General features: G+C 41.6%; 1 protein-coding gene across 10 annotated transcripts; it reads left to right on the top strand.

Moving 5' to 3' along the window:
* Window positions 1-1,924: 1,924 nt before the first annotated feature.
* On the top strand, window positions 1,925-25,955 carry sorbs3 (sorbin and SH3 domain containing 3). Of its 10 annotated transcripts, none has more exons than XM_080467703.1 (22): window positions 2,018-2,114; window positions 10,463-10,550; window positions 12,226-12,293; window positions 13,001-13,189; window positions 13,406-13,478; window positions 14,306-14,439; window positions 14,658-14,721; window positions 15,624-15,656; window positions 15,739-15,826; window positions 16,325-16,433; window positions 18,222-18,275; window positions 18,429-18,536; window positions 19,159-19,208; window positions 20,443-20,513; window positions 21,071-21,132; window positions 21,274-21,320; window positions 21,498-21,612; window positions 21,702-21,827; window positions 22,442-22,957; window positions 23,081-23,184; window positions 23,781-23,887; window positions 24,561-25,955. In XM_080467703.1, the coding sequence occupies exons 3-22, from the start codon at window positions 12,282-12,284 to the stop codon at window positions 24,620-24,622; spliced, it is 2,124 nt and encodes a 707-aa protein (XP_080323829.1). In that variant the 5' UTR covers window positions 2,018-2,114; window positions 10,463-10,550; window positions 12,226-12,281; the 3' UTR covers window positions 24,623-25,955. The 10 variants fall into 10 exon arrangements, with proteins under 10 accessions (XP_080323826.1, XP_080323831.1, XP_080323833.1 ...); XM_080467704.1 differs by lacking the exon at window positions 2,018-2,114 and adding an exon at window positions 5,502-5,601; XM_080467700.1 differs by lacking the exon at window positions 10,463-10,550 and having other exon boundaries at window positions 1,925-2,114.

Here is a 25,955-nt window from a genome sequence, read left to right as displayed (position 1 = left end):
CATTTGTGGGATGAGCATAGATATATTGCCGAGAAACAATGTTTCAATAAAGAAATATTCTACCAAACAGGCATTTCTTTACTTTTTGTGCTGACTTGATACGTGTTTAATTGTTTGTCTGAGGTGAACATAAAAATGGATCTCACTGGCAGAATGCTGTGCACAGCTTGTGTTTTTCTCTGTGTTTGGGTGCGTGTGTGTATGTACACGTGTGTGTTTTTATCTATCAGGAAATGAACTCTGCCCAATCTCTTTCTGATGGGATGATTTCTAAGTTGTAGATGCTGTTGTGTGCTTTATGAGCAAAAATAGATCAATAAGTAAAGATAATGAAAACCCTTTCATCTGGACACATTAAAAAAAAAGATAAATAGAAATGTTGCAGAGCTCAAAGTGAAGTCTTTCTTTATCTAAGAACATTTGATGACTCACAATTGATGCAATGCATGAAGGTTGTTTTTCAGATTTAATCTGCATGGCAGACAAATGGAGGAATTTCTAAAAATAAAATGTCTGTAACTCAGAGGCAAGACATTCCTGATAGGCCTACAAACATGTGTGGTATAAATCAAACAGATAAAAATTGTATATTTACAAATGCACGCATAGCCAGGTATTTATTTACTTCATGTTTTTGCTCTGATTGTAACCATTTATTAAATAAATCAAATATTCATGCTATGTTACTAAGCTTATCAAACAGCCATCTATTTTTTATTTGAGTAAAATACATAGAACATAAAAGTACAACTAAAACAAAAAGCATATCTTACTTTTGAAAAGTTGTGAGAATTCATTCCTTAAGTCAATGTCCACACACTTGAATCTGGCGCCATCTGCCTGTGCACCTTATAATATCATGTAAATGTTGTACCTTTTCTCAGAACCACCAAGAGGCGGTGTGGTGCTATTTATTAGTTTTCTGAAACACAGGCGTGCATGTACAAAGACGTTTGAAAACTAGTTTCCTTCCTTACGATAAACGTAAAAAATATCTAGAACAAACAAGATGCGTTCTATGGAAATAGTTTCTTATTTGTCTGGAGGTTGGGTCCTAGAAAAGCTATCTTTTAGTTGAATAGAGGTGTGATAACACGGAGCATCTGATGGGATCTGGAGGAAAAAACAGAGGTGTGACCTTTGGTTTCTGATCTCACAGCCAACCTGTTAAATATTTATTTTGCATGGGAGAGTTTAGCAGCTTCTGAACTCAGGGTGCAGAAATCTGCCTGCCATCTGTTGTTTAATTAGTTGGGGTTTTTTTCCGACGATAACCTCATTGATTAACTCCTCTCCAGAAGCTTAACAGAAACTTCTACTTGCACAGAAATAAACTTACCATCATGACTGCATTGGGGTCTGCTACTGGAACGCAACACGGAAATGCTGATGCCTGTCTGAGGCTCTCAAATCCTTGCATGTGTTTTTGTTTTTGCATGTATATGTGAACTTAGATGAACTCAGAAATTGTGTCTTCTTGAGTGTACACACAGGTCTTGCAAGGTGATGCATGATTAAGTCATTTTAGCCACCCGGGGCTTGTACAGAAGCACTAAAGCGTGTCTCCTGTGCACAATACGAATGTGATACACACAACATGTGAAGACCTGACACAGTGACTAGATCCCTCTCTTATGAATGTGGGTTTCACCCGGGCTTATTGGTTGGGATGGAAATTGCCTCCTCTTCCTTTACGCGTAAAACACTTGAGGGCGGTTCTACTGAGCCTGTGCCTGTATGGGAATCTCTATTATTTCCAGCTGTGCATGGAAACTATTACTGAGTGCCTTCTCCCTGATGAGCTTTAAAGTACACACACACACACACACACACACACACACACACACACACACACACACACACACACACACACACACACGCACACACAGAAAACAAGCTGTACACAGACACAGTGCACACGCCTACAGACACCCAGTCAAACATTCAGACCCACGCTGAATCATTCACCACAGATAAAAGAGACTCTGTTGGCCTTAGTAAGAGAAAGAGAAAAAGGGAGGAGAGAGAGAGAGCAGTGGTTCACTCCTTCTTTTTTCTTCACTTCCTCTGCTGCCCTGTGCTGAGGAGACCTCACAGCTCAGCTGCATTCGCCTGTAAGTACTTCACAACTTCTGTCTCACTCTGATTATAGAGCAACTGTCAGTGTCACGAGGAAAGAAAACAATAAATTACTTTTCCCAGCATCCGTCACAGCAACAGGAATCATTTAAATGCATGTTTTTATTACAGTTTAGAGAGATTTTCTGACAGATTTGAGCATCATGTTTATTTTTCAGCCATTATCAGTAAATGAATAAAAAAACAAAACAAAAGTGCAAATACTATTTATTCTTGTTTTATTGTTGGGACTGTTTTACCTCAGTATTCTGTTAATTGTTGAGTTGTTTAGTAGTTGAGGGAAAGCTATGTACCCGAACAAGCCTTCCAAAGAGTAAATGGCACCCTGATATAAGATGGTTGTGATCAGGCCTCTATCCTAAAGCTGTTTAGTGTGTGAGGATGTTTCCAGGTTAGAAGTGCTCAGTTTTTGTTGTTGTTATTGTTTGATTTGTTTATCTGACCAAGCCCATGATGATTCATGGCAGATTTATGGAGATGTTAGTCCTCTTTAGCCAACAGTATGACACAGAGTCCTGGGCTACAAAAGGCTGTTTACAGTCAGAATAAACCCTGATGCTTTTTGTGTTTGTTCCCAGATTGTTACGTGACTAACTGTAAAGTATTGTTTGCGTTCGTTATCTGTCCACGCTGATGCTTGTTAACCCCGTGGACTCCTATCACCTTGACGATGTGACAGTTTGATGGTAACGCTATCTCTGAATTTTACAGACTGGCTGTCCCAAATCTTAAAGTTTGTCCCCTTAGGCACTAAGTAATTAAGTTTTTGATTATATAACCCATTTCTGTCATGGTTTATTCACTCGCTGGAATCTTCGGTTGTCATTATTTTAATGAGCCTCTGCAGTGCCACACTGGCACTGTGTGAAAGGACAGTGGTGGGTATTTACAGCGTAGTAAAGGTCTGCTGGAATCCGTCCACCGAAGTGAAAGGCTGAGACAAGCAACCTTCGGTCCAATATGTTTATAAACCTTCCTGTTGGTTTTGTGCAGCGATCACATGTACAAGGACCCTGTGGGAAAGGTGTTGAATCCCAGTCTGAACTTTTTGCATGGTTACTTCATTTTACTGCAGAGTGACAGGGTGTCAGATGTGCTCGCAGTGGGGTGAAAGTCTGCACTAGTGGGACTGATTATGAAGGGGCCCTTCTCCAGCAAGCCCTCGTTGCCCCTCAAGATTTTGCCGCGCTGCTGTTTGGCAGTAACAGGCATGGTAAATGGATATCAGCCTTGAGTTTTGCTCTACCGGGCCAGACCGCTGAATTATTTAATAGAGCTGAGTCCTTCAGTTTCAAGCTGAAATGGGTCAGCACACGCAGACAGACTTTTAAACAACTTGAAGGACCACTGAAGATACCATTAATGCAATTCTTAGCTCTCCTTTCAGTTTTTTTTTCAGATTACATTGTGGTTGTGAGAATTGAAGCTAATTGCATTCATCAGCTGGTGATGGGATCCCTAACCTGCGACACGGACCTTGTAACTCTGTCCTTTCAGGACAGAAGACATGCTAAAACAAACGTGTCAGCATGTTAGACATCGACTTTTTGTGCTGTTTGTCTCTTTTGGCAGGACATGTGGATGAACAGGTAATCCTGGTTTTATTTGGGCAAGAACTGCCTGCAAGAGAGGCCGGGGGAATTTGGAAAGTGTTCATTCCTTTCTAACTGGTGTTGGCGCCAAAGTTTGGCCAACCATCCCACCAGAGTTTCACTTACTTATCTGTGTTCATAACACATCTCCAACTTTGAATAATTTCCTGGTTATAAAGAGTGACATGGTTCAGTCTCTGGTTACTTCCTTTAATCTCAATATTGGAAAGTATTTTGTGTGTGTGTATGTGTGCATTCATGAGTGTGTGTGTGTGTGTGTGTGTGTGTCTGTGTGACCACCACAGTTTTGGTTTGTTTCAAAATACGTGTTTTCACAATTTACATATTTCTAATGGTTGAAGTGTGGTTTTAGGGTTGAAATCACAACTGGGTCAGGACGTTTAAATTACAGTGATGTTTACCTCTTTCAGCCTAGTGAGTGGTGAACAGAGTCAATGGTCTTGTGAGGGATAGAGTTTAAATGTCAGGATTCAGATGCTTGGATTTGGGGTTTTTTCTTCTCATTTAGGTTTACAGCTTTTATCAAAAGGATGAAGCAGAGATGAGAGTTGGATTGAGGTCAGGAATTTGAAAGTAGAGTTAAGGATTCAATTCAAGGTCAGGCAGACGTTGGAGCGATGGCTAAAACTGAGATTAAGTTTAATGTCAACATTGTTCGTATTTGTTTATGACCAGATTAAGGCTCAGGCTGTCTCCTGGGATTGAGGCTAAAATTGAGGCAAAGATTGAGATTTAAGAAAACAAGTTTGATTGTGGTTAAGAATTGGATCAGATTCAAGATTAAGGTTTGACATGAGGTCAAAAGTCAAGGGTAATGGTCAGTCAACAGCAAGGTTTAGGTAATAATCGTAGGACTAAAAGCTATAGACACTTTGTTGTGATGGTAAGGTTGGTGTAAGGCACCAGGGGATGCAACGAGTGGACCCCACAAGTAATGCTCCGCGCTGGTGTGTGCATTCATGTGTGTGTGTGTGTGTGTGTGTGTGTGTGTGTGTTTGTGTGTGTGTGTGTGTGTGTGTGTGTGTGTGTGTGTGTGTGTGTGTGTGTGTGTGTGTGTGTGTGTGTGTGTGTGTGTGTGTGTGTGTGTGTGTGTGTGTGTGTGCGTGTGTGTGTGGGATAAAAGTGAGAAAAACTTGTGGTACACTATAAAACCTGGAATAATGACTTTGAAACACTTCCAGGGCTCCTGGAACAAAAAGAACTCTTATTCTCCCTTCATGGATTTGGCAGGCAAGAGACCTGGCCACACACACACACACACACACACACACACACACACACACACACACACACACACACACACACACACACACACACACACACACACACACACACACACACACACACACACACACACACACACACACACAGACAAAGAGAGCAGGAGGCATAGAAGTGATAAAGTTAAGAGGGGGGATATCAGTGAGCAGTGGCTGGGACGTGGAGGTGATGAACTATTTGTGTTCCCCTTTGGTTAACCCTGCACTGTGAAATATCACCTTATCACAACAATACGAACTGCCTCACTCAAGGAGGTGCCCCGAAACGACAAGCCAAGTGTAGAATGGCTTTTGAACGAGGGCCGAGTTTGGTTGCTATGGCAACGCCTGTCAACCGGGAAGTCCTCTGCAGAGTGAGTGAGAGAGAGAGAGAGAGAGAGAGAGAGAGAGAGAGAGAGAGAGAGAGAGAGAGAGAGAGAGAGAGAGAGAGAGAGAGAGAGATTGTGTGTCCTGGCTAGTTTCAAGAGTCAGAGAGAGAAAGTGCAGTGAAGGTCAGCAGAGTGGTTTTCATGCGCGACTCGGGGCAGACAGAACGAGGTGTGACTTTGCTTCTTGCTTCAACTTTGAAGGTGAGTCCAATTAATCATCGTAGCTGTACAGAGATGTACGGCATGCTTGGCTTCCTTGCAAGTGTGTTTTTTTTGTTAAGGCTGAATAACCAGTCTGACTGCTGGCGGAGTATGTGCTGCTCCACACGAGCAATGCCTGGAGTTTACACAGAGAGCTGTGTTCTCACAGAAGATGAACTCCTGTAATGTCTGCATTTCCAAATGTTGAAGCAGACAAGGTGTGTTGAGTGAAGTAAAGGAGAGAGCATCAGGTGTTATGGCTGGAGGAGAGTAGGAGAGAGAGTGGACACAGTGGGTATTGTTTCTCAACATGTCATCCCTCATTGCTTTGCCCGGTAGGTAAGTTTACACTGGTAGCTGCCAGGTGAGTTTGAGACAGTCAGAGGAAATCTTTTGTTGCGTGAGATTATGCTCTCATCCCGCAGCAGATATCAAGGGTAATGGCCCCCCTGGTCAAGGAATCCTTGGAAGCCAGGGGGCTCTCCTTACTGTCGGGGTGATTTCCACAGCCAGCTCTGACTTCCTTTGTGATTCTACAGAGGATCGAGCTGTCACTGCTCATATCCTCGAGCTGGACTCAGCTTTGAAGATGCAAAATGACAAGCATGAGAATTTAAAACTGTGCACATACTGTGCACCGAGCATGTACTTTCTCACTCAGTTTAGAAATGAGAGAGAATATGTTTGATAAAATGGTGCAATTCTACTACTCTCTCTGGTGGCAGGAGGCTGATTTATTACCTTATGGACACATTGCCTCTCCATTGACAAGAAGCACGCAGACTCCTCCTGTTGTTGCTCAGACTGGAGGAGCACCATACATGGAGGTGAAATACTTCCCCTCCTGATAAATGTGTGTATCCACCAATAACACCATATCATAAACTTGCGGCTCCCCAGGACCTTGTATGGAGCTCCATCTGCACGTCTGTTGAGTCGCGGGAAGGCAGGATGGTTGTGCGATCCACCTCTCGAGATTGACCTTTCACATAGCTGCTGAGTGACTCATTTCATGAGTTTTCAGGGAAATGCCTGTTTTATTTACTCCACAAATGTGCTTGAAATTACCAGCGCATCACTTTTATTTCAGCGGAAATTTTTCTTTCTTTGCTCTTTTCACCACATTGTATAACTTGTTAGGTAGCAGGTATCTTGTACATCATGTAATACGATTGATAAGCTTTGACCCTTTTCTTCTACATGTGACGCAATACTAACTTGGATATAAACAATATATTTAGAGGAGATAATCTCATACAATTTGAAGAGTTTAGGTCTCATTAGGGTTTAGGTTGAGGTCTAATGCAGGTGAACCTCATAAAAGGACCAATTGGAGCTGGGCTCATATTTTGGCAGCTCCCCTTCACATGAGCAAGACTTAGATCCTTTCATCAGACTGTGTGCAGCAGTTCCCACCGCATGGAGTCAATGATTAACTCTGCTCTCTACTCCCCAGCGCACACTCCAAAACAGAGGACATGAACCATGTTAATGAATGGAGATCAATTCAGAAGTGACTGTTTAATTTGTTTTATTCAAGTCCATTGGCCTTGATTTATGGACAAAGAGTTTCCCTCCCTGACCTGCACTTCATGACCTTTCATACTGAACGCAGGTTCACGGGTCACCACTGTGTCACCACTGTCACCTCGACAGCCTTGTTCTTAGCGGGAACAATGCAAGAAGCTCTCTCCCTGTGTGGTGCAGAACCAGGTCATCAGAGGTCACCGTCTTCTCAGAAGAGACCTGGCTGCAATAGAAGACGGACACGTTTGGGAAATTCGATGACCGATGTTGCTGTAATCTCCAGTTCTTGTGAACGAAAGCTATTTGACAGACTGGTTTCTCTTCATACTGAACTCAAAAAACCTTTTCTTTTCTTCTTATTTGTTACCTCCCATTGGTGTTGTGCAGCTATTCCTTGTCTTGTCTATTATGATTCACAGGACTCACATTGGGTGTGGTGAAGCTCACTGACCCCGTATAGCTGCTGAGTAGGTCTTCTCTGGCGCAACAGCTCAGCGTAATATCCTGGATACTCATTTGCCTTCTATAGATAACAGCAGGGATGTAGAGATTCTACATAGTGTCAAGTTTAGAAAACCCTTTATATTTAATCACACAAGCTGCACTGAAGGTCTTTGCTTCCAGAGTGTCCCGACCAAAAGAACAGAACAACACGGTGATAATAAAGGTAACAAATAAACAGAGATCTCATATAGTAATTAAGTGTATTATTCAGATAGTAACATTAAATATGATTATGTGAAACACTTACATGTAGATGACCAGGAGATTTAGTGCTTCAAGTTTAAAGGGAAAGTGTTTTCTGGCTAAGAAAGTGTATGTAGATGAGCCTTTTTAAAAAAAAATGTTGCCAGCTCAGTATTAACAGTCAGAGAAATATACTACGAACTGTCAGCAGATCAGAGAATAAGTTGTTCTGATTATCCAGGTTATTGTCTTCAGATTGATGGTGAAAAATCAACAACCAAATTTATGCCATCTGTGTTTCTTTTCTTCAGATCATCATACAAAATAGCTCACAGACCTACAGCTGTACTTGTAGCCCACCGTTGGAATTTCACATCTGGCTCAAAGAGACTGGCTAAAGAAGGAGGAAAAATGCAGAATTCCCTTTGGTTCTCATGTTGCATGTCCTCAGTTAACCTATCCGAGACTGAATGTAAAATAAACTCAAACAGAGAACTTTGGATTTTCCTCAGGCTGAAAATATTAACGTGATGTTGCAAAAGGCACGTCTGAGGCCTGACATTATCTCTATATCCGGGCCTTTTATGGGTCTGTTTTTCCTTCAATCTGTGAAGCCGATCCAGCGGTGATAATGGACCTCTCACCTAGCAGGAGTTTTGCTTGTAAATTTGTGGCCTACAACATTTCAGATAGCATCGAGTTGCCGTCTGTGAAAGCTTGTAGCTGCCTCCTGTGTTGAGTCTTCGTAATTACATAAGAATGCACTGGGCGTTCAGAGCAGATCCGAGGAGGGCCAAGATTTCTGGACAGGGATTTTCTAGCTAGATATCAACACTGATTTCTCCTTATTAGGCAGGATTGTGTTTGGTGCTGTCGAAGGGGGAATGCTTCTGGTCCTGGAGGATTTCTGTGGTGGATTTTGTTCCCAAGAGGAATGAGACAGAGTCAATGTTATGACATGCGTTTATTTGTGGAGGGGCTACTTTTGATGAAGCACAATGTTTTGGCTGTTAGGGGGAGGGAGTTCCTATTTCAACCACAAAATATTGCAATTCGTACATAACTGTCGTTGTATTAAATCAAATGTGGAATGTTTTTTTTTTGGTTATTTCTTTTCCCAATTGAAAAAGAATCCAGTCTAATGGTAACACTGAAAAGATTTGTGTAGAAGTTGTGTCATTTTTCTTCCTGTCCGGTGGGAGTTTTCTGAAGTTTCAAACTGAACCATCGACATGTCCTCCTTCACTGCATCCATAAATGTTCACTGAGTTGTTCTTCATCTTCTCCATTTCCGACATTTAATTTATCCACTAGCTTTTCTCAGCACACGTCCAAACCATCCCCGGCCTCTTCAGTTTATCTCTGCCACCTCCAGCTCCATTGTTCCCACAGTTCCAAACCATACAAGTCTCACTACTGTCTTGTAGATCTTCCCTTTCCTTCTTGCTGCTACCATTAGAAGAGGGAAGCCTGCCCAAATATATTAAAACCTCAAAGATATTTAGTGATAAAAGCAATTGTTAAGGTCAAAATGGCTTTTATCTGCTCAGTACACACACGGCACTCATATTCATACTGATGTGTTGCATTCACCAGTCAACCATATTACAGGACAAATGTCTATATTATTTAGAGTGTCTTATGGAGTCTTATGGGTTCTTTACTCTGATGTCCAGTGAGACTGATCATAGGTTTTTCAGAGTCGGACTGTATGAAACTAATAACGCTGCTTCAATATACCACGTGGTTATTATTATGACTTGTACTTTTTTGAATGAATGATTCGATGATTTTCTCAGAGTGTACACGCTCACACATTAAAGTATAAACTGTAGTGGCATATTCTTATCTTAACTGTTAATAGGGCACACATTGGAGAAGGTGGAAATTTATAACACAGGAGACTAAAATCAGCGCCATATGTGTGTGTGCGAATGGTAACTTAATTAATCTGGTGAAGGAATATATATGTATGTTTACATAGACAAATTATGTGTATTTTTCATTTTTAAAACTTTATAGCTCACACCTGTAGATTAGGCATTTGTGGACTTGAATGGCTTCATGATATGGAAATTCTTTCTGCATATATAACACACAGTTGAATTCTTATCTACACCTGTATACGATAGTTCTTAAATCTAAAACCTTCCATCCTCCGGCCAAGCAATGAAGTTACAAACATCACATCCATTAGCCTGCTACTGTTCTTGTATGATGTGTCTGGTGCATCAATGTTATTTGGAAGTAACTGAAAGGAACTTTCTCAGGTCCACTGATTGCATTGTTTTTCTAGATGACAAACGTGAGAATTTGTCACTGGACTTCCAACACACCACCAAGTCCGATGACGCTACAGCGCAATGTGCAGCTATAGCAGCTAAATATAAATGAGTAGATGCATTAAATGCATGAAAGCTGCCACACTTCGACTGGCACGGGACAGGAAGAATTGAGGGAATTACCACGTATGGTTATGTTATTCTGGGGATGCCTGGCCAATGCGTACATTTTGGGCTTGAAGTCATTATTATTATTTTAATATTTCATTAACTACTTATGAGAAGTATTAAATAGAAAAGAGAGTCCATTGTTTCTTCCTCAAATGTTCGAATGTTAATTATTCATCTTGTAATTGCTTCATCAGAGTGACTCTCCTTCAGACTGACTGGCCTCTTGCTCAGAGGAGATCAGGCATAAACAGGGACCAGCTTGTTAAACATCTTGTAAATGAGGTTAGTTGCAGTAATTATTCGTAAGTTGAGCTTGTTTGCGATGTTTCCTATTGTCAGATGGATAATCAGCTGGCACTGATTGGTTTAAGCGATGATGGGTCATCTGTCATGCGTGAGCGTTAACAGCTTTGTTGTGGACTCAATTCTCTGGTTCCCATCTTTCTCTCATTATGTAATGTAGTTTACTGGGACATGATGACTCAGATGAGTGACGGCGTTGTCTGGAAACGGCGACGTTGATTCTATCAGCGGATGAGCCCTGTGCAGTCTCCCAACCTTGTGCGCAGAGACACAGGCTGCTTATACGTTTCTTGGTCTTCACCACAATGATTATGGACTCTAATACGCAGCTGCGAATGCCACATGGAAAACTCATTAGTGCAAATTGTGTCGGGCAGCTCTCAGCCTGCAGCCGTCTGGGCCCCACTAGGTCATTATTTTCTAGCCAAAGCCAAAAGCTTTTAAAGGCAAATTCCTTATATTTACCTGACAAGTTGTGTCAGCGTTACTTTCTGTGAGTTTTTACCCCCAAAACAAGACTTCAGAATCAATTGAGTAGCTGGCCTTCGCAGAGGCTGGAGAGTGAAGCTTATTCAGGGCTGTCAAGAGTCTGCAGTTTGCCTGTATTGTCATTAGAGACTATTTAGCCACTATAGGTGCTCGTCGCACTCAGGAGCGGAAACAGTTTCCTCCTCTTCACTAACCCACTTTGATGTTGAAACAGCAGCTCTAACCTGTCAGTCTGAGGTGCAGTTGATTAGGAGCTGGTCTCCACTTTCAGTAGCCAACCTTATCCATTATCAGGTCTGGCTTGTTACGACTTTGTTTGACTGGGAAGAATGAGGGAAGCCAGGCCTGTGAGTCACTGTCATTGTTTTTTTTTGTTTTTTTTCCTCAGTAACTGGGGGGAAAAGTGGATGACGCTGACTTTCCCTCGTTAGGATTCTTTTGGGATGGGATAATGGAACAGCTGTGAAATGTGAAGTCATGACAGAAAGGCTTTGTGCTTCCTAACATAGATCATGAGCCGTTAAAAAAAGGAAACAATTCATATTTGAACATTTTTAATATTCTTCAGATATTTTGAATAATTTTACAAAAAGATTGACTGAACATGAAAATTCCCGTTGAAGAACTATATAAGCTACAGATCCTAAAAACAAAGGTGAAAACTTTTTTGAATGAAGATGGTTTCTCAAATACTCGTGCAGCAAATATGATTTATCTATTTATCAATCTAAGACATTTTTAAGATGGTTTAAAACCAGGAAACTTCTTGCAGTATAAACCGATATATCAGTGTTTTCAAAGTAATTTTAGCTCAGGGGTCGCATACTGTACAATTCAATCTTAAATCAGAATACTACCTTTCCTTAGTGTTTCTATTCACGCTAATGTAAGGAACAGCTTGCTGCCTCTCAGAAGGCAAAATTCCTGCAGTCTATCTGGAGTATGCAGGTTTTCTCAAAGCTCATGGCGTGACTTCACTGAAGAAGTGAGGCACCTAGTGGATAAATGAGTGAAATCAGCAAGATTTGTTTTACGAAAACTACTAAGATGATAATGTGATGTTACGAAACCTGAGTGGTATATAAATACAATTTAAAATTAAATTATTGATATTTTAACAGATTTGGAGGATATTGACATTAACATTTTACAAATATTTTTGCAGATACCTTCGATGCCGGGTCAACAACGCTGATACCCTGAACGACCATAACAGATCACATGCAGTCTCAGGTAAAGCACCGCCTTTTCCAGCAGATGAACATATGACGTTGCCTTGTAATACAACACTCATTAGTGTGACACATGTCCAGTCAAGTGTCACAAAAACATGCCTGTGGTGCAGATAGCCATCCCCACCAGGCACCCGGGGGCTTTCCCATGACCCCTCGACGAGTGAGCAGGGAGGGCCGGAGCTTCTGATAGGACCACATGGAGGAGGAGGACTGGTCATCACGGGCCAGCTGGAGGAGTAAAAAGTTACTATGGAGACCACAAGGTCACAGCTAACTCTGCTCGATTTTGAAGTTGACATCAGAGACCCCATCACAACCTCCCTGGCCCCAGCTCCACCGCCTGGATGGAGAATAGGGAGACTGGGTGAATAGAGAGTTAATGGGCTCATAATGGTGCTCTCCTGTTTCAGTGCCCCCGCTCTTGCACCTTGAATGAAGCCTTTCTGCAGTGGAGTCTAGAGAGATGATGGAGTGGGTGGACACGCCACGTCCCCCTGCTCGTGCTTTAAATAAATTAGGGACCTTTTCATCAGAGGCTCCCCCACTGAGGCCGGTTATCCTCTGGAGAATCGCTCGACTGTTACCAAGTTCACATGACCTCGCGTGGAGAGCATTGTTTACTCTCGGCAAGCAGGAGGACATGACAGGAGCAAAGTTCACACAGTGTTTTTGTTCATCTATATTTCTCATTTCCTCTTTGTTTAGCAAAGTGAGGAAGTGGTTGGAGGACCAAATGGCTCCAGGATTGTTTTCCCCGGGGGCCCCGGAGTTTCTTCACATCAGCACATCCTAACTTCTCCAGAGCTGACCCATGAGGTGGTCATCTCCCCTGGACTCCCCACGCCTCCTCTGAGCCCCTTCCGCTCCGTGAGGCAGCCATCTGGAGACTCCAAGGTATCTGATGATGGCTTGGAGTCTGAGTTATTAAAACTACTGAGGCTCAGTGTGAAGAGTTTAGTAAACAAGGGCTCCTCCCTGTGGAAAAATGAGGAATTACATGCTATATAAAATCAATTGTGGCCACAAGGTCACTATTGAGGGTTTTCAGCTTCATCACACTGAGATTTTTGTTGCATTACCGTTAATTTATACATTTATTTCCTTTGCTAGGTGTCAGAGCTCAATGGAAGCGGCCCAGGAAGTCTCAGCTTTGGCTCATACTATGGACCATCACAGGCACACAGTAAGATTAAGAATTTTTCTATCACTTTGTCAATGAATGGTTAAGAATTGAGGATCATATTAGAGTTATATTGTATGTGATGTTGATTGTAGAAATGTTAGATAAAAAAAAGACATGTTTCCAGCACTACAGCTTATCTATCTTAAAAATGCAAATACATAGATTTGCCATTGAGTGACCTGTCCATTGGCTCACCTGAGAGGAACTTCACATATATTCTTGGGCAAATCAACTCAGTGCATACTAAATTAAAAACAATTTAAATATAATAAAAAAACGAATTAAAATAGCTGCTGAAAATGTATAACTAATGTATAAAACAAATCAAGAAATTCAAAGAATGTTTACCGTTATTGTCCAAAATGAACTTACGCAGTTTTATCACTGGTATTTATCATTTAAAGTCCAGGCAAGGATGTCTTAGCTGGATAACTTCTCATTTGTCTATTTCACTTAGCCAATCCAGGAGATTTTATCCTTAATAAAATGTAAACTTGTATTTTTAAACGGATTGAATTATCCGACAACATAACTGAAGAAGTGGAAAGTTTAAAAAGGAGATCAAGCCTGAATATAACAATATAGCGATGTTTGTTTATAAAATATAACAGTTATTTTTATAATATAACAGTGCAGTTTAAAGTTTCATCTGTCATTTTTTGTATTGTAATCTATAACTGGAGCCGAGTGGCGTTGAAACGTCAGGTTATAAAATTGACTCAGTAAAGTTTAGCATTGATTTCTTGCTTGAAAACACAGACGTTTAATATGTGACTAACGGTGAGGAACATAGTGACTGAAATCTTATATTTATGATGGTAACCCAGGCGGACTGTCCAATGGCGTCCAGGCTGTGGCCACTTTACCACGCAGCTGGACGCCCACCAGAGAGGAGAGGCTGATCAAGTTCCAAGGAATCGGACCGGTGGATGAGACCGGGATGCCAATCGCCTCCAGATCGGTAAGACACCAGAACTTAGTACTTCATTACCAAACACTTTCTTTCATTGTGTTGTGTATGATGGAGAGTGTTCTGCAGCTCTATTTCTGTTAGTGAGCTCGGTTTCTTACTCTTCTCTTTTTTGGAGTTTGATGTAAACAGTCATGAAAAGTATTTTAACAAAGTCTGATTTGCCAGGTTTATTTACTTTCTGCACCTCCCCTCTGTTCTTGCATCAGAGTGTTAACAAGCCCAGAGACTGGTACAAGAGCATGTTCAGACAGATTCACAAGAAGCCAGAGGGTAAATATACTCCTCCTCCTCCTCCTCCTCCTCCTCCTCCTCCTCCTCCTCCTCCTCCTCCTCCGTTCACACACTCCACTCCAGAGCAAATTCCTCACTGTCAGCGTCAGGTACAACAGAGGTTATTCAGCAAACAGATTATTGCAGGGGCAAAATAAGACATGATGAAAGAGCCCTAAAGTCTTATGTCATCTCAGTTCATGAGATCTGACATTAATCCAGCTTCTTATGTCAGCCCCTCCTATACCCGGGTTTTCAGTTATCTCTGTTTTGTGTTGCATAATAGAACGATGTGTCCTGGTATTTATTTACTAAACTCATGACAGGAGTGTCGGTTTAAATTCTAAATCAATTTTGTATTTTGTAGTAATATTTCTGCACGTTTTATTCAAATTGTTTTATAATTCAACCTACTGAGGAAAAAAAGCACCAAAGCAGCTTCATGTGCTGCATTTCCTGTTGAAACACATGTTGTCATAACAGTGACAGGATTTGGCAGAATAATCTTACTAGAAAATATGATTCAGGGAGGAAACTCCTCTAACAAAACCATCTAGGATGCTTTGTATCTCATTTTAAATCAAACTGAATTATATAAGAATATATGACAACTTCTCCTGAAGAACGTATTAGTAACAACACAGAGAATCTATTCATAAACATGCATTGAGTTCCACATTATCGCGCTTTGAATATAGGTTATAAAACATTGGGAGAAATGATAAAGTTTTGTTCCTATTTTTAGTTTTGTTTTATATACTTACACAATATTTGAAGCGCATTATCTGATTTCTCAAACTGAGCAACATGTGAGATTTTGAATAAGAGTAAATGTGGCTTTCCTTCTAATTTATGTCTATAAAGTGCTTAACTGATCCGAAAATAATGTCTTTGTTCACCAGAACTGGAGGATTCGCAGCAGTGGTCGATTGAGAGTGAGTTTATCCAGTGACTCTATCATTGTTTGTTTCTGTAATAATTTCTATATGTGAAGCTGATCCACTGATCCGCATGCAGGACTCCGGTTATCTGATAATACAGAGGAAAGTAACGAAGCAGACAAGAATCTCTTCAGACTGACGCCTCACGGAGCTCTTCCAGACTGGTGAGTTTACCCTGATTTGATGCAACTGCTTCAGGGTCACGAGACGACTGCTCATATCCCAGCATGAACTGGAAGGAAAACTGAAGCAAACTCACGATCAATCACCAAACTCCTTTCGGCATTTTTAATTAAACTTCTAGACAGCTTGAGATGCAGTGGGTTTTTTTTTTGTACTTTTCTTCAAAATGAAACACCTGTACACTCAACACGTGGCAAAACTGTATGACCTGTACCGGTGTGACATATAAACTATCATGCGGGGTGAAAGCAGAGGAGAAAAAATGTGCAGTCGAGACAAGTTTGGATTTGTTGTTACAGGTGCTCACAATGAGGCCGTGATTAAGTTGCTGTCCATGATGTGTGTGTGTGTGTGTGTGTGTGTGTGTGTGTGTGTGTGTGTGTGTGTGTGTGTGTGTGTGTGTGTGTGTGTGTGTGTGTGTGTGTGTGTGTGTGTGTGTGTGTGTGTGTGTGTGTGTGTTTCGGGGTGTTTTGTTTCAGGAGCGAGGATGTAGATAAGCTATCAGAACCAGGAAAGCAGCACCGTCAACCAAAGAGTATATTCGACTTTGAGCCTGGAAAGACGTCCACCTCTGAAAGCCACAGCCAGGTACGAGCTCACATGTAGTCAGAGCAGAAAGAGGATCTGATTCCTCCCTAAAAAATGATTTTGTGTGGCGGATTTACCTGGTATTGTTGTTGGTTCATCATCAAAGTTCTTTGTGTAGTCTGTTTCTTTTCCCACCGTGGCGCTCGAGAGCGGGCTGGTCACCTTTTCTAACAGGATTACAGTCTAAGTCCTCGTATTTCACCTTCTCACGCGAGGTATCTGATGACTTGTGAGTGAAGGTTTTTGACAGTGCATGGTACCTGGCGCTTCCTGGGCGCGTCTTCTATTCAGAGCGAGCCTTTTTAGCATTCATTCATTATGTTTTTCAGACCAGGCTTCATAGAAGTGTTCATGTTTGTGGCTGTACCAGGTTTTATCCTTAAAGGTTGTGATTTACGAGCTTTTGAATGAGTCTTCTGGGATTGTTTTTCATTGGTTTGTGTGTCCCGCACCTTCTGGGTGCTGCATTGACAGAGTATGGAATCATTTGTGTACTTGAGACGTGTACTCCGCATTTGAACATCCCCAGTGAGTCACAGAGTGTTGTCTTGAAGTTGTTTTGTTTTGTTTTGTTTATTTTTCTTAAATGGTTCTTGCAACGCTGTCCTAGATCTTGTGCATTATGTACCTTGTGTCTACACTGGTGAAGAAAAGAAATCTTTGTTTTCACTCCCCCACAGGAGCTGAGGCGTCTTGTGATTCGTATTACGGTGTTAACCTCTTGTAGTGTGCAACAGCTGACAGCACAGAGACTGATTTCATTTTGTTTTTATGACAAAGGCCAATGTTGAATCCCCTGGACGGTGTTGAACAAACCGCACATCGACCATATCAGGTGTTGAGCTGCTTCACAGGGACATTTCAGACTGAGATTTTTCAGGCAGGATGACTCCGAACTAACTGGGAAGGTTCTGGCATTCAGGGGGAAATGTTCAGCCAAGAGTTTACAAAAGAAAAAAAAAGGCTCAACTTCTCACCATTGAAGCCTTTTAAAGTCATGTTGCATAGCTGGATCAGCTGCAGGTGGGGTTATGTCTTTCTAAGGAGAGGGTAAAAGAGGCATTGCTGAACTCCAGGAGTTTGTAACTACTAGAAACTGGACCTCCACCCTGCGTCCAAATGCACTTTATTTAAGCTGTAATTATTGTGCTGACTTTTTGTGCATGTCGGAAACGCTGCTATTTTGGAATGTAACGTAATAAGGAATTTGACTTACTATTTTCAGTTGTTTCTGCTTCGCTCTGAAGGCCATCAAGTTTGTGTATTGGAACTGACAGTATAAAAATCCAGTTTCTTGTTGAATCATAAATGAATTTTTTATTTTCTTTCTATACATTTGCTGAACGGGAATTATCAGGGTAGCAGGGGACACAGACAGACAATACCACACACTCACATTTATATTTATGGGACATTTTGAGTCACTCATAAGCATCGCAGGCATATTTTTGGACTGTGGAGGAGTACCCCGACAAAACCCACACACAATGAGAACATGTGAGCTCAAACAGAACGGTCCATCAGAGAGTGAAACCAAGGACAACCTCACTCTGTGCCGAGATTGAAATAATTAGGATCTTAACGTTGGATTCTTACTCAAAGTTCAGAAACTTTATATTGGACAAAGACCAGTAAGAAGTAGCTGATAATTATGTGAATTTATGAACAAATCCACATGTGCTAAACGACGAGGCGATTTCTTATGTGTTCTGAAGTTTTGGATCATCTGTAGTTTTTGAAGCAATGATGAGGTTCAGTAATATGTTTTTCTTTTGTTTTTTCTCGTAGACTCAATTACTTGCGACGAAACAGCCCGAAAAACAAAAGCCCCCTTCAATTGAGGTGAGTGTCTCCAACTCAACTTAAGTGTATAACTCTCTGCATAACAATGGTTCATTAGAAAAACGATGAATTAGATACTATCATCTCCTAAAATAAGACTGTATTGGTGTTGTAATCATGCTACTACATTACTCCATCGCTGCTTGAGCTCAGGCCAGTCTGGTATCTGAGCTGAGTCGATTTGAGGCTGAGCTGGATTCGGAGATTCAGGGCCTAGAGCGAAGTCTCTCCCAGAAGAAGCAGCATCGAGGCTGGGGTGAGGTACTGAGCCCCCCTCCTGAATCTCTCTTTCTGTCGTATCCCCACACTCCCACCAACCGACCTTGCATATTCCCCACCCACCGTCCTCGTTACTCCACGCTCTCAGAAAATATCCCTCTGCTTGCTGGCTTTAATCACATATATATCCCCCCCCTGTGTGAACTGGATGATGACCTCTGCATTGCCTGCCTGTCTTGTACTTGGATGATTTTGCACTGACGATCACCTGCCTGCAAGCTTCCCTCAACAAACCTAAAACTGCCTGCCAGAAAAAAACAACCCAACTAAGAATCAATTGCTTTTGAATCATTTTTTAATATGTTGTTATGTTGTACTACAGGGACTGTCTAACAAGTGTTTGATTCTCATGCTTCTCCTGTGATTGCGTTTGGCTCCAGCGGCTGCAGCTTGACTGAAATACCAAGCAGCTCAGACAGATCATGAGTTGTGTTGTTGTTTGTAGGCTGGGGAGGATAGGACCCAGGGGATTTCTTGCTCCTTTGGGAGTGGTCAGCACCTCCACTTTGTCTGAGTTGTTGTGAGATTTGCTCTGAGCTGTGAGGTTCTGTGAGGGCCGCTGCAAGGGGAGAAAAAAACTGTTAAACGTTCACTCTGTTTGCAGGAGACCAGAAGCAGAGAGCCAGAGACTCCAAACTGCAACACAAACTACAGGTAGGATTAAGACCTGTGCCACTGCTATGATCATCATTAAGACAGTTTTCATTTCACAATGTGTTTGCTTGTTTTAAGGAGTTTTGAGAAGTGTTTTTACACTTATATTATTTAAGGAAAAGTATCTTTCATTCAGATTGTACTGCTGACTGCAAACATTCCGACGAAAGTGTAAAGTTGATGCATGGTTTTATATTTGTTAATGTTTTCATGCATGTTGTTCACCAATAACTGAACAAACACAGTTAATACTATTAAAGTATGTAACACTGTTTGATTCATTAATAGTAGTTGATCGAGATGTTTTGTGGATCTTAGATATTTTCAGTTCAGAAAGTCTATTCACGCATGCCAAACAAGTTAATAGTAAATCCAAGGTGAATTGCCAGATAACAGACCTCCTCTGAGCAGAACTCTCCACCTCTAAATCCAGTCTGAAGTTCCTCCATTCCTCAAGTAATGTTACTATACTTTACTTCATGCTTCGGCCAGGATTACTTTGCAAGATACCTGTTAGTCGATCAGGTGACCTTCTGTGCTCGACACACTGTGAGCGGGCTGTTCATTTAACGAGTTCAAGTACAGTCTTCATTACATCAAGCAGCAGACAGCATTCCACATTTCTCACCATGTGTGTAATGCATTCTTGGACGATTCTCACTGCTTGTTTTTTGAGGTTAAATTCATGGCTAATGACCTTTTCCATTCCAGGAGGTTTAATTCTAAAACAGCAAAGTGTCCATCGCCTCCCCGCTGCTTCTTACTATCTCGACTTGTGTAGCTGTTTGTGTCTCGGTGCAAACACTGCAACACAAGAATACTGTCTGCAAATATGCAAATTGATTCAGAGGAAGTCAAGCAGGAAACTTTTGATTCAGGATGAATTCCAACCCTAAACACAGACCCATGGATCTTATCAGGAGGGAACTGTCAGGACTGTAAAGATAAATGCAGCTCCCATACTTTCTTGAAAACCAGAGTTTCAATACAATGGCAGGTCACACAGTGTCGTCGGCCCGCCCCTGTAGCTGTCTGATTATTTGTTTCATCTCTGTATGAAACCCAGCTGCAAACAGATGTGCTTTACAGTGAATCTGCAGGAAGGCACCACACACGCTGTCCCTCAGCGGCATGCAGTTTGTGTATTTTGTCTCCTGACGTCCTCCCCGATCGTAAGACACTGTGACGATAAAATAAACACAAAAAGTTAAAGCATTTATTTTCTTTTTCACAGCAACTTCTCAGCACCCAAGCAGCCTGTCCCCCTCTCTGTTGGCACATCCTCAGCCTCGGCTCCTTCATATGGTAAACATGGACCCCATTAGTATCGATGCAATAACTCTATTACTAAGATAAAACCAATTAATTACAAATAGTGCTGATTAGTTGATAAATTGTTTTGTAATCTTTCTTAAATCCTGAACAATTAAAGCCTTGCATCCTCAAAAATGAGGCCATTTATTCAATCAAGTCAGAACATTTGAGATGGAACATTAAGTAATCATGTTTTTTTCTGATGGTCCTGTGCTTCCTTTCGTCGCCTTTGTTGTTTTCTGCTCTGGTATTTCACCCTTTTATCGAGGCTGACGTAAACCTGGGAAGTCTCAACAGTTTTTTCCTATAGAAACAGCTGTGGATGGGTGGGGAGGAAGCCCAGAAAAATAGGAAGTTAAACTCGGAAGACCTGATTGAAGATTAGCTTTATCCAATTGTTCTTCCTGGAAAGTCAAGAATCCATCGGAGCCTGTGCGGGTGTTAAGCCTGTGACTGCTTTTACATAGCAACACATTTAAAAACAACAAAAGAGTGCACGTATTAGAAAAGTCCACTCACAGCTCCGTGACTTCATTTTTCCTCCACAGTAGAACGTCTCTCCACTGCAGATGAAATCATGGAGCTTCCACATAAAAAAGAAGAGAAAAAGGTACATTTCTACAATTTACTATGTGCTATGATTGCATGAAAAATGAATGAACTATTCTCTGTTGTTTGATTTCACTTTTTTCAAATAATTGCAGCTATTATTTTGTTCTCATGACGTTCAACGATTGGTTTTTTTTTTCAGATGAAAGCAGCACGAGCCAAATTTAATTTCCAGGCGCAGTCGCCTAAGTGAGTTACAGCTGATACGATCAATACACGTCTTCCTGTTGTGCTCGGTCATTTACATTTCTGAAACAAAGCATGACAGCAATAAACAAAAGTCTTGACTTCACCGCTCAGATTGAAAACACTCAAGATACCGGCGTACGCCCCTGTAAGATTGTTTCATGTTCTCCCGTCCTGCAGGGAGCTCGCGCTGCAGAAAGGCGACATTGTTTACATCCACAGGCAGGTAGATGCAAACTGGTTTGAAGGAGAGCATCACGGGCGAGCCGGCATTTTCCCTACATCCTATGTGGAGGTGAGTTTCTAATGCGGCACAATCTCTGTTCGACATTTACGGTGTGACACTATGTGATCACGGCTACAGAAAATCCACCTCCTTCACAGATTTTGCCACCGACAGAGAAGCCGACTCCGATAAAGTCTCCCACTCTCCAGGTTCTGGACTACGGAGAGGCAGTGGCTTTGTATAACTTCAATGCGGACCTCCCTGTGGAGCTTTCTTTTCGTAAGGTAAGCACTTCATGCTCTGAAAAAAATGTCGCTCTCTTCACCTCTGCATGAGAATCTCGAATATACATGAGAATGATAAGAGGAAGACAGACTGTAAATTATGTTCTGACAAAATATGGAGAGGACGGCTGCAAGCTAGTTCCAACATGTGGAGACTTAAAGAGTTTTTGTGTCTCTTTTCATTCCTTTTGATGGCCTGTTACATGTATGTGTACATACATGTAAACATGTATGTACACAATACAGCACAAGATACTCGTGTACAATACTCTGTGATGAGGATTGTATATGTACATATACAGTTCCAATGTTGGTAATATTCTTTTACTACTCAAAACACAATTAAAATTTTCTCTACCCACTTTTAAAGAATGTTATGACCGTAATCTTCATGTAAAAACCATGCCTGTAATTATGAGGCTTATATGATTTACATTGATGAAGAGTTGTACTCAAGCTAATGGCTTCTGGGAGCTGTGTCATTTTTATCACAAACAAGACCCGATTAGAGGAAGATACTGCTATGGTTCTTACATAAAAACAGACTTTGACTTGGATATATTCTAAATGCTAATTCCACAAAATGACCTTGTTAAATCTCTATATCTCAACAGGGTGAAGTGATCAGCATTACCAGGCGAGTTGATGACAAGTGGCTGGAGGGCAGGATCTCAGGGACCAGCCGGAGTGGGATCTTCCCCGCCACTTATGTCCAGGTCCTCAAGATGCCTCGCACCAAATACTCCACGGATGACTACTCACCGGGCCCCGTGTCTCCCCTCTCCCCTGGACCCCAGAGTCCAGGACGCCCTCTTCACTCACCCTGCTATTCACCACTCTCACCTTTCACGCCCACCTCACTGAGCCCACAACCTCAGCACTCCCCCGTGAAGCCTTCCTCACCCGTACCGTACGGCGGCCTTGTGTCACAGTCACGCTCCCCTACTCAGTCACCTGTATCTAAAGAAATGGCCAATCGTTGGCCCCACAGCGCCTCTAAAGCTGCTTCGCCCACCAACCAGAACAGCCACTGGGCTGGGACACACTCTCCAAACCAGAGCTCCCCAGCCAGAGCCGTCTCTCCAGGAGCTCCCACCGCCGCCAGCCCCAGATACACTGACCCCTCACAGGTCTGCCTTCACTGCCCTCCCCAGCACGTCCACTCCCTCAAGCTTTACTGTTTGCCCTGTCGGGAATGCGGCTCATCGTTTCTTACTCCCTAATACCTGACATGACGTTTCTGTTTTTCCCAGGGGGCAATACCAAGCGTGACTGCTCCGTCCAATCCACATGTCAACTCTCTGCTGCGCACGCGAGCACCAAACAGCTCCGCTTCAACTGTGGTGCAAAGGCAACCGTACGTCGTCAAATTCTTCTTTTAATTTCACCTTTTATTTCTGGAAAACAGAATAACTACAGTCACCGGGTTGGCCAAAAACAGTCATGCTGGTTTCTTCCAGAGGGAGGGAGGAGGCAGTCTGGAGTTAACATAAAGTACAGTCAGGATGATGCTGATCAAAATGATTACTTATATTCATATAGGTAGACTTTTTGCTGAGACAAAATAACACTCCAATTTGCTGACCAAGCCTCAGGTATTTGTTCATAGAAGGCTAAATTAACATTTAGCTTTTGTTTGTGGCTTGGCTGACTTTTATTTTTTAAATGTTTCCATTAAAATATTCCGAATGACTCTTATTATACTGATGATTTTTGTTTTACGGCTGTTCTAATGTCAGTTTTGTGGTTTGGGGACTGTGCCGAGATTTAATAATAAGTTTAAGTAGCCAGCCACACTACACATTTTAAAATGTAGAGGAGAACAGATAATCTTGAAAATAAAGATCAAACTACATGTCTCCTACACTTTGAAACCCCCCCAAGTGTTGCAGATCAGTTGATTCATTCATTCGTTTCTCACTAAATGTATGTATTCACATTTTCAATTTTCAGATATAAAGCTGTTTACAACTACAAGCCTCAGAATTCAGACGAGCTGGAGCTCAGAGAAGGAGACATTGTGCAAGTAATGGAGAAGTGTGATGACGGCTGGTTTGTAGGTAAGATTTATTTGGTGTGTTTCCCTTTAAGGTCACAGAGAATAGTCATTTTAGGGTGTGTGGCACTTACTCAGTTGTATTTATTGTATAAACAAGACCGTTTTATTTTGGGGAAACAACATTCTGTCCAATCTTTTCAGTGACGTGTCTCTCAACACATGAGTCAGGAGTTTGTATTAAGTCATCTGAAAGCCACACCTTCATACAAACACAGAATTTAAGACTTACATGTAAGTAAGTGCTGGTATTTTTTCCTCACTTGATGCTGTATTTATTGAAAATACAACAACGACCATATATTTGTATTTCCATAAATCATCAAATTGAAGTTTAAAAGGAATTTGAGTGATATAAATTGTGAATATTCTTAGTGTCAGTTCGCCCTCTAGTGGACGTTACAACACATTGCAACTTTCCATCAATAGACCCACCGTTACATAATATGTTTCCACGTAAAATCAGGATACCTCCTCAGACAGCTCATAAATCCATTAATGCAAAAACACTGATGCATGCATTATGAAATCACAGTAAAACCCAGGCACAGGGTGCAAACTGCATAGAAAAGCCCCCGAGCCCAGTTCCAAACTGGTTAGGCGAGAGCGCTCACCACGGCACCACTGTGTGGCGTCTTCACCTTGACAAGTATTTTTTATCATGTGTTTGATTGCAGGTACGTCTGAACGGACTCGGGCTTTTGGAACTTTTCCTGGGAATTACGTTGTACCGGTTTGACTTCTTCACTTGCTGCTTGGCCACATCCACCAGGACTCACAGGAGCCTGGTTATTAATAACTGCCCCACCCCTTCACCCTCCACACTCCAAACACCTGGATTAGTAAGGCCTGCATGTTCACTCTGGGTGAAGAGCGGGGGGGGGGAAGATCACCATTTGGTCCCTCAACCCTGCATGTTTGCGTACATGTGTATGTGTGTGGCACAGAGACATGGAGAGTGTTTTCACCCACATCACTTGAGAAGAACGAATGAATGCTGATGATACAGTTTCAGATGCAAAGAATGGATTTTTTGTTCCACAACTGTTTGCAGCTGCAGGACATTTGCATTCCTTCCCACTGAACAGCACTGTTCCCTCTGAGGTTTGACGCTGCATTCAGCTTTTTACCCCCACAGAGCCATCGCAAACCACTGCTGAGATTTCTGAATGAAATTTCACCCTTTGAGCATTCTGTTGGATTAATTATATTTCCTTTAAATATTTCCCCCCCTCCAGATTTTCTTTCAGATCTTTGAAAAGGCCCATGAGAGAACTACAAGAACATGTGTAAATAGCGCTCACAGTAAAGCGCAGTCAGAGCTTGGAGATATCAACATAAGTTTACAGTCTGCAGTCTTTACAAAGCGATGCAGAAACATTAATGGAATCCATGCAATGTACTGATTTATTGACCAAGTTTGGATGTGGGAATCCTGTACAACACTTTGACATTGAAGTGAGTTGCCAAGGGTGAGACTGAGGTGCCTGATCATGTTCTGTGTTGTTATAGAAGCATCTTGTTGTAGAAATTACTTTTCAAATCTCAGTAAGTTGTACAAGATCAGCCATATTGACTGACTGCAAAACAACGAATGCCTCCGTTCCAAACAGTTAATCTCTTAAAACTGAATTAATGCTGTGTGTGTCAAAGCTAACATTAAATGACATGACTCTGTTAAACTTTCCACTCATTTTATTCTTGCTGTGTTTGCTGCTACTGCTTTTTACTGAATTTCCTCCCAATACGGGGCTAACATTGTCACTTTGAAATCAGTATTTACAAAATAATGAATGTTTGTGCCAGGAAAAAAAAAAAATCCTTTGACAAATTTGTGACTTAAAAAAAATAAATAAAATGTTGTCATGAAGTTATTTTGCAGTTTTATACGATTCTTTCAGATTTTCACTGTAAAATCTTAATCATATTCAGTAGACTCATGAGATGATTGTACAGACTGTAACCCTTTATCAAACTGAAAAAATAATATATATTTGTTATAAAAACAATGTATTTCCTATGTATGGTACGCAATTTTCTAAGAAGTCTATTAAACATTGCAGAGTGATACC

The sequence above is a fragment of the Lipophrys pholis genome (assembly GCF_963383615.2).
Source record: "Lipophrys pholis genome assembly, chromosome: 7".
Taxonomy (NCBI): domain Eukaryota; kingdom Metazoa; phylum Chordata; class Actinopteri; order Blenniiformes; family Blenniidae; genus Lipophrys; species Lipophrys pholis.
Note: the sequence above shows the minus strand (reverse complement) of the source record. Positions and strands in the feature narration are given on the sequence as shown.

Coding starts and splice junctions, on each gene's coding strand:
- sorbs3 (XM_080467700.1), top strand. Junction 21,321..21,497: donor TTCCAGGCGCAGTCGCCTAA/GTGAGTTACAGC, acceptor CCCGTCCTGCAG/GGAGCTCGCGCTGCAGAAAG. Junction 23,888..24,560: donor TGATGACGGCTGGTTTGTAG/GTAAGATTTATT, acceptor GTTTGATTGCAG/GTACGTCTGAACGGACTCGG.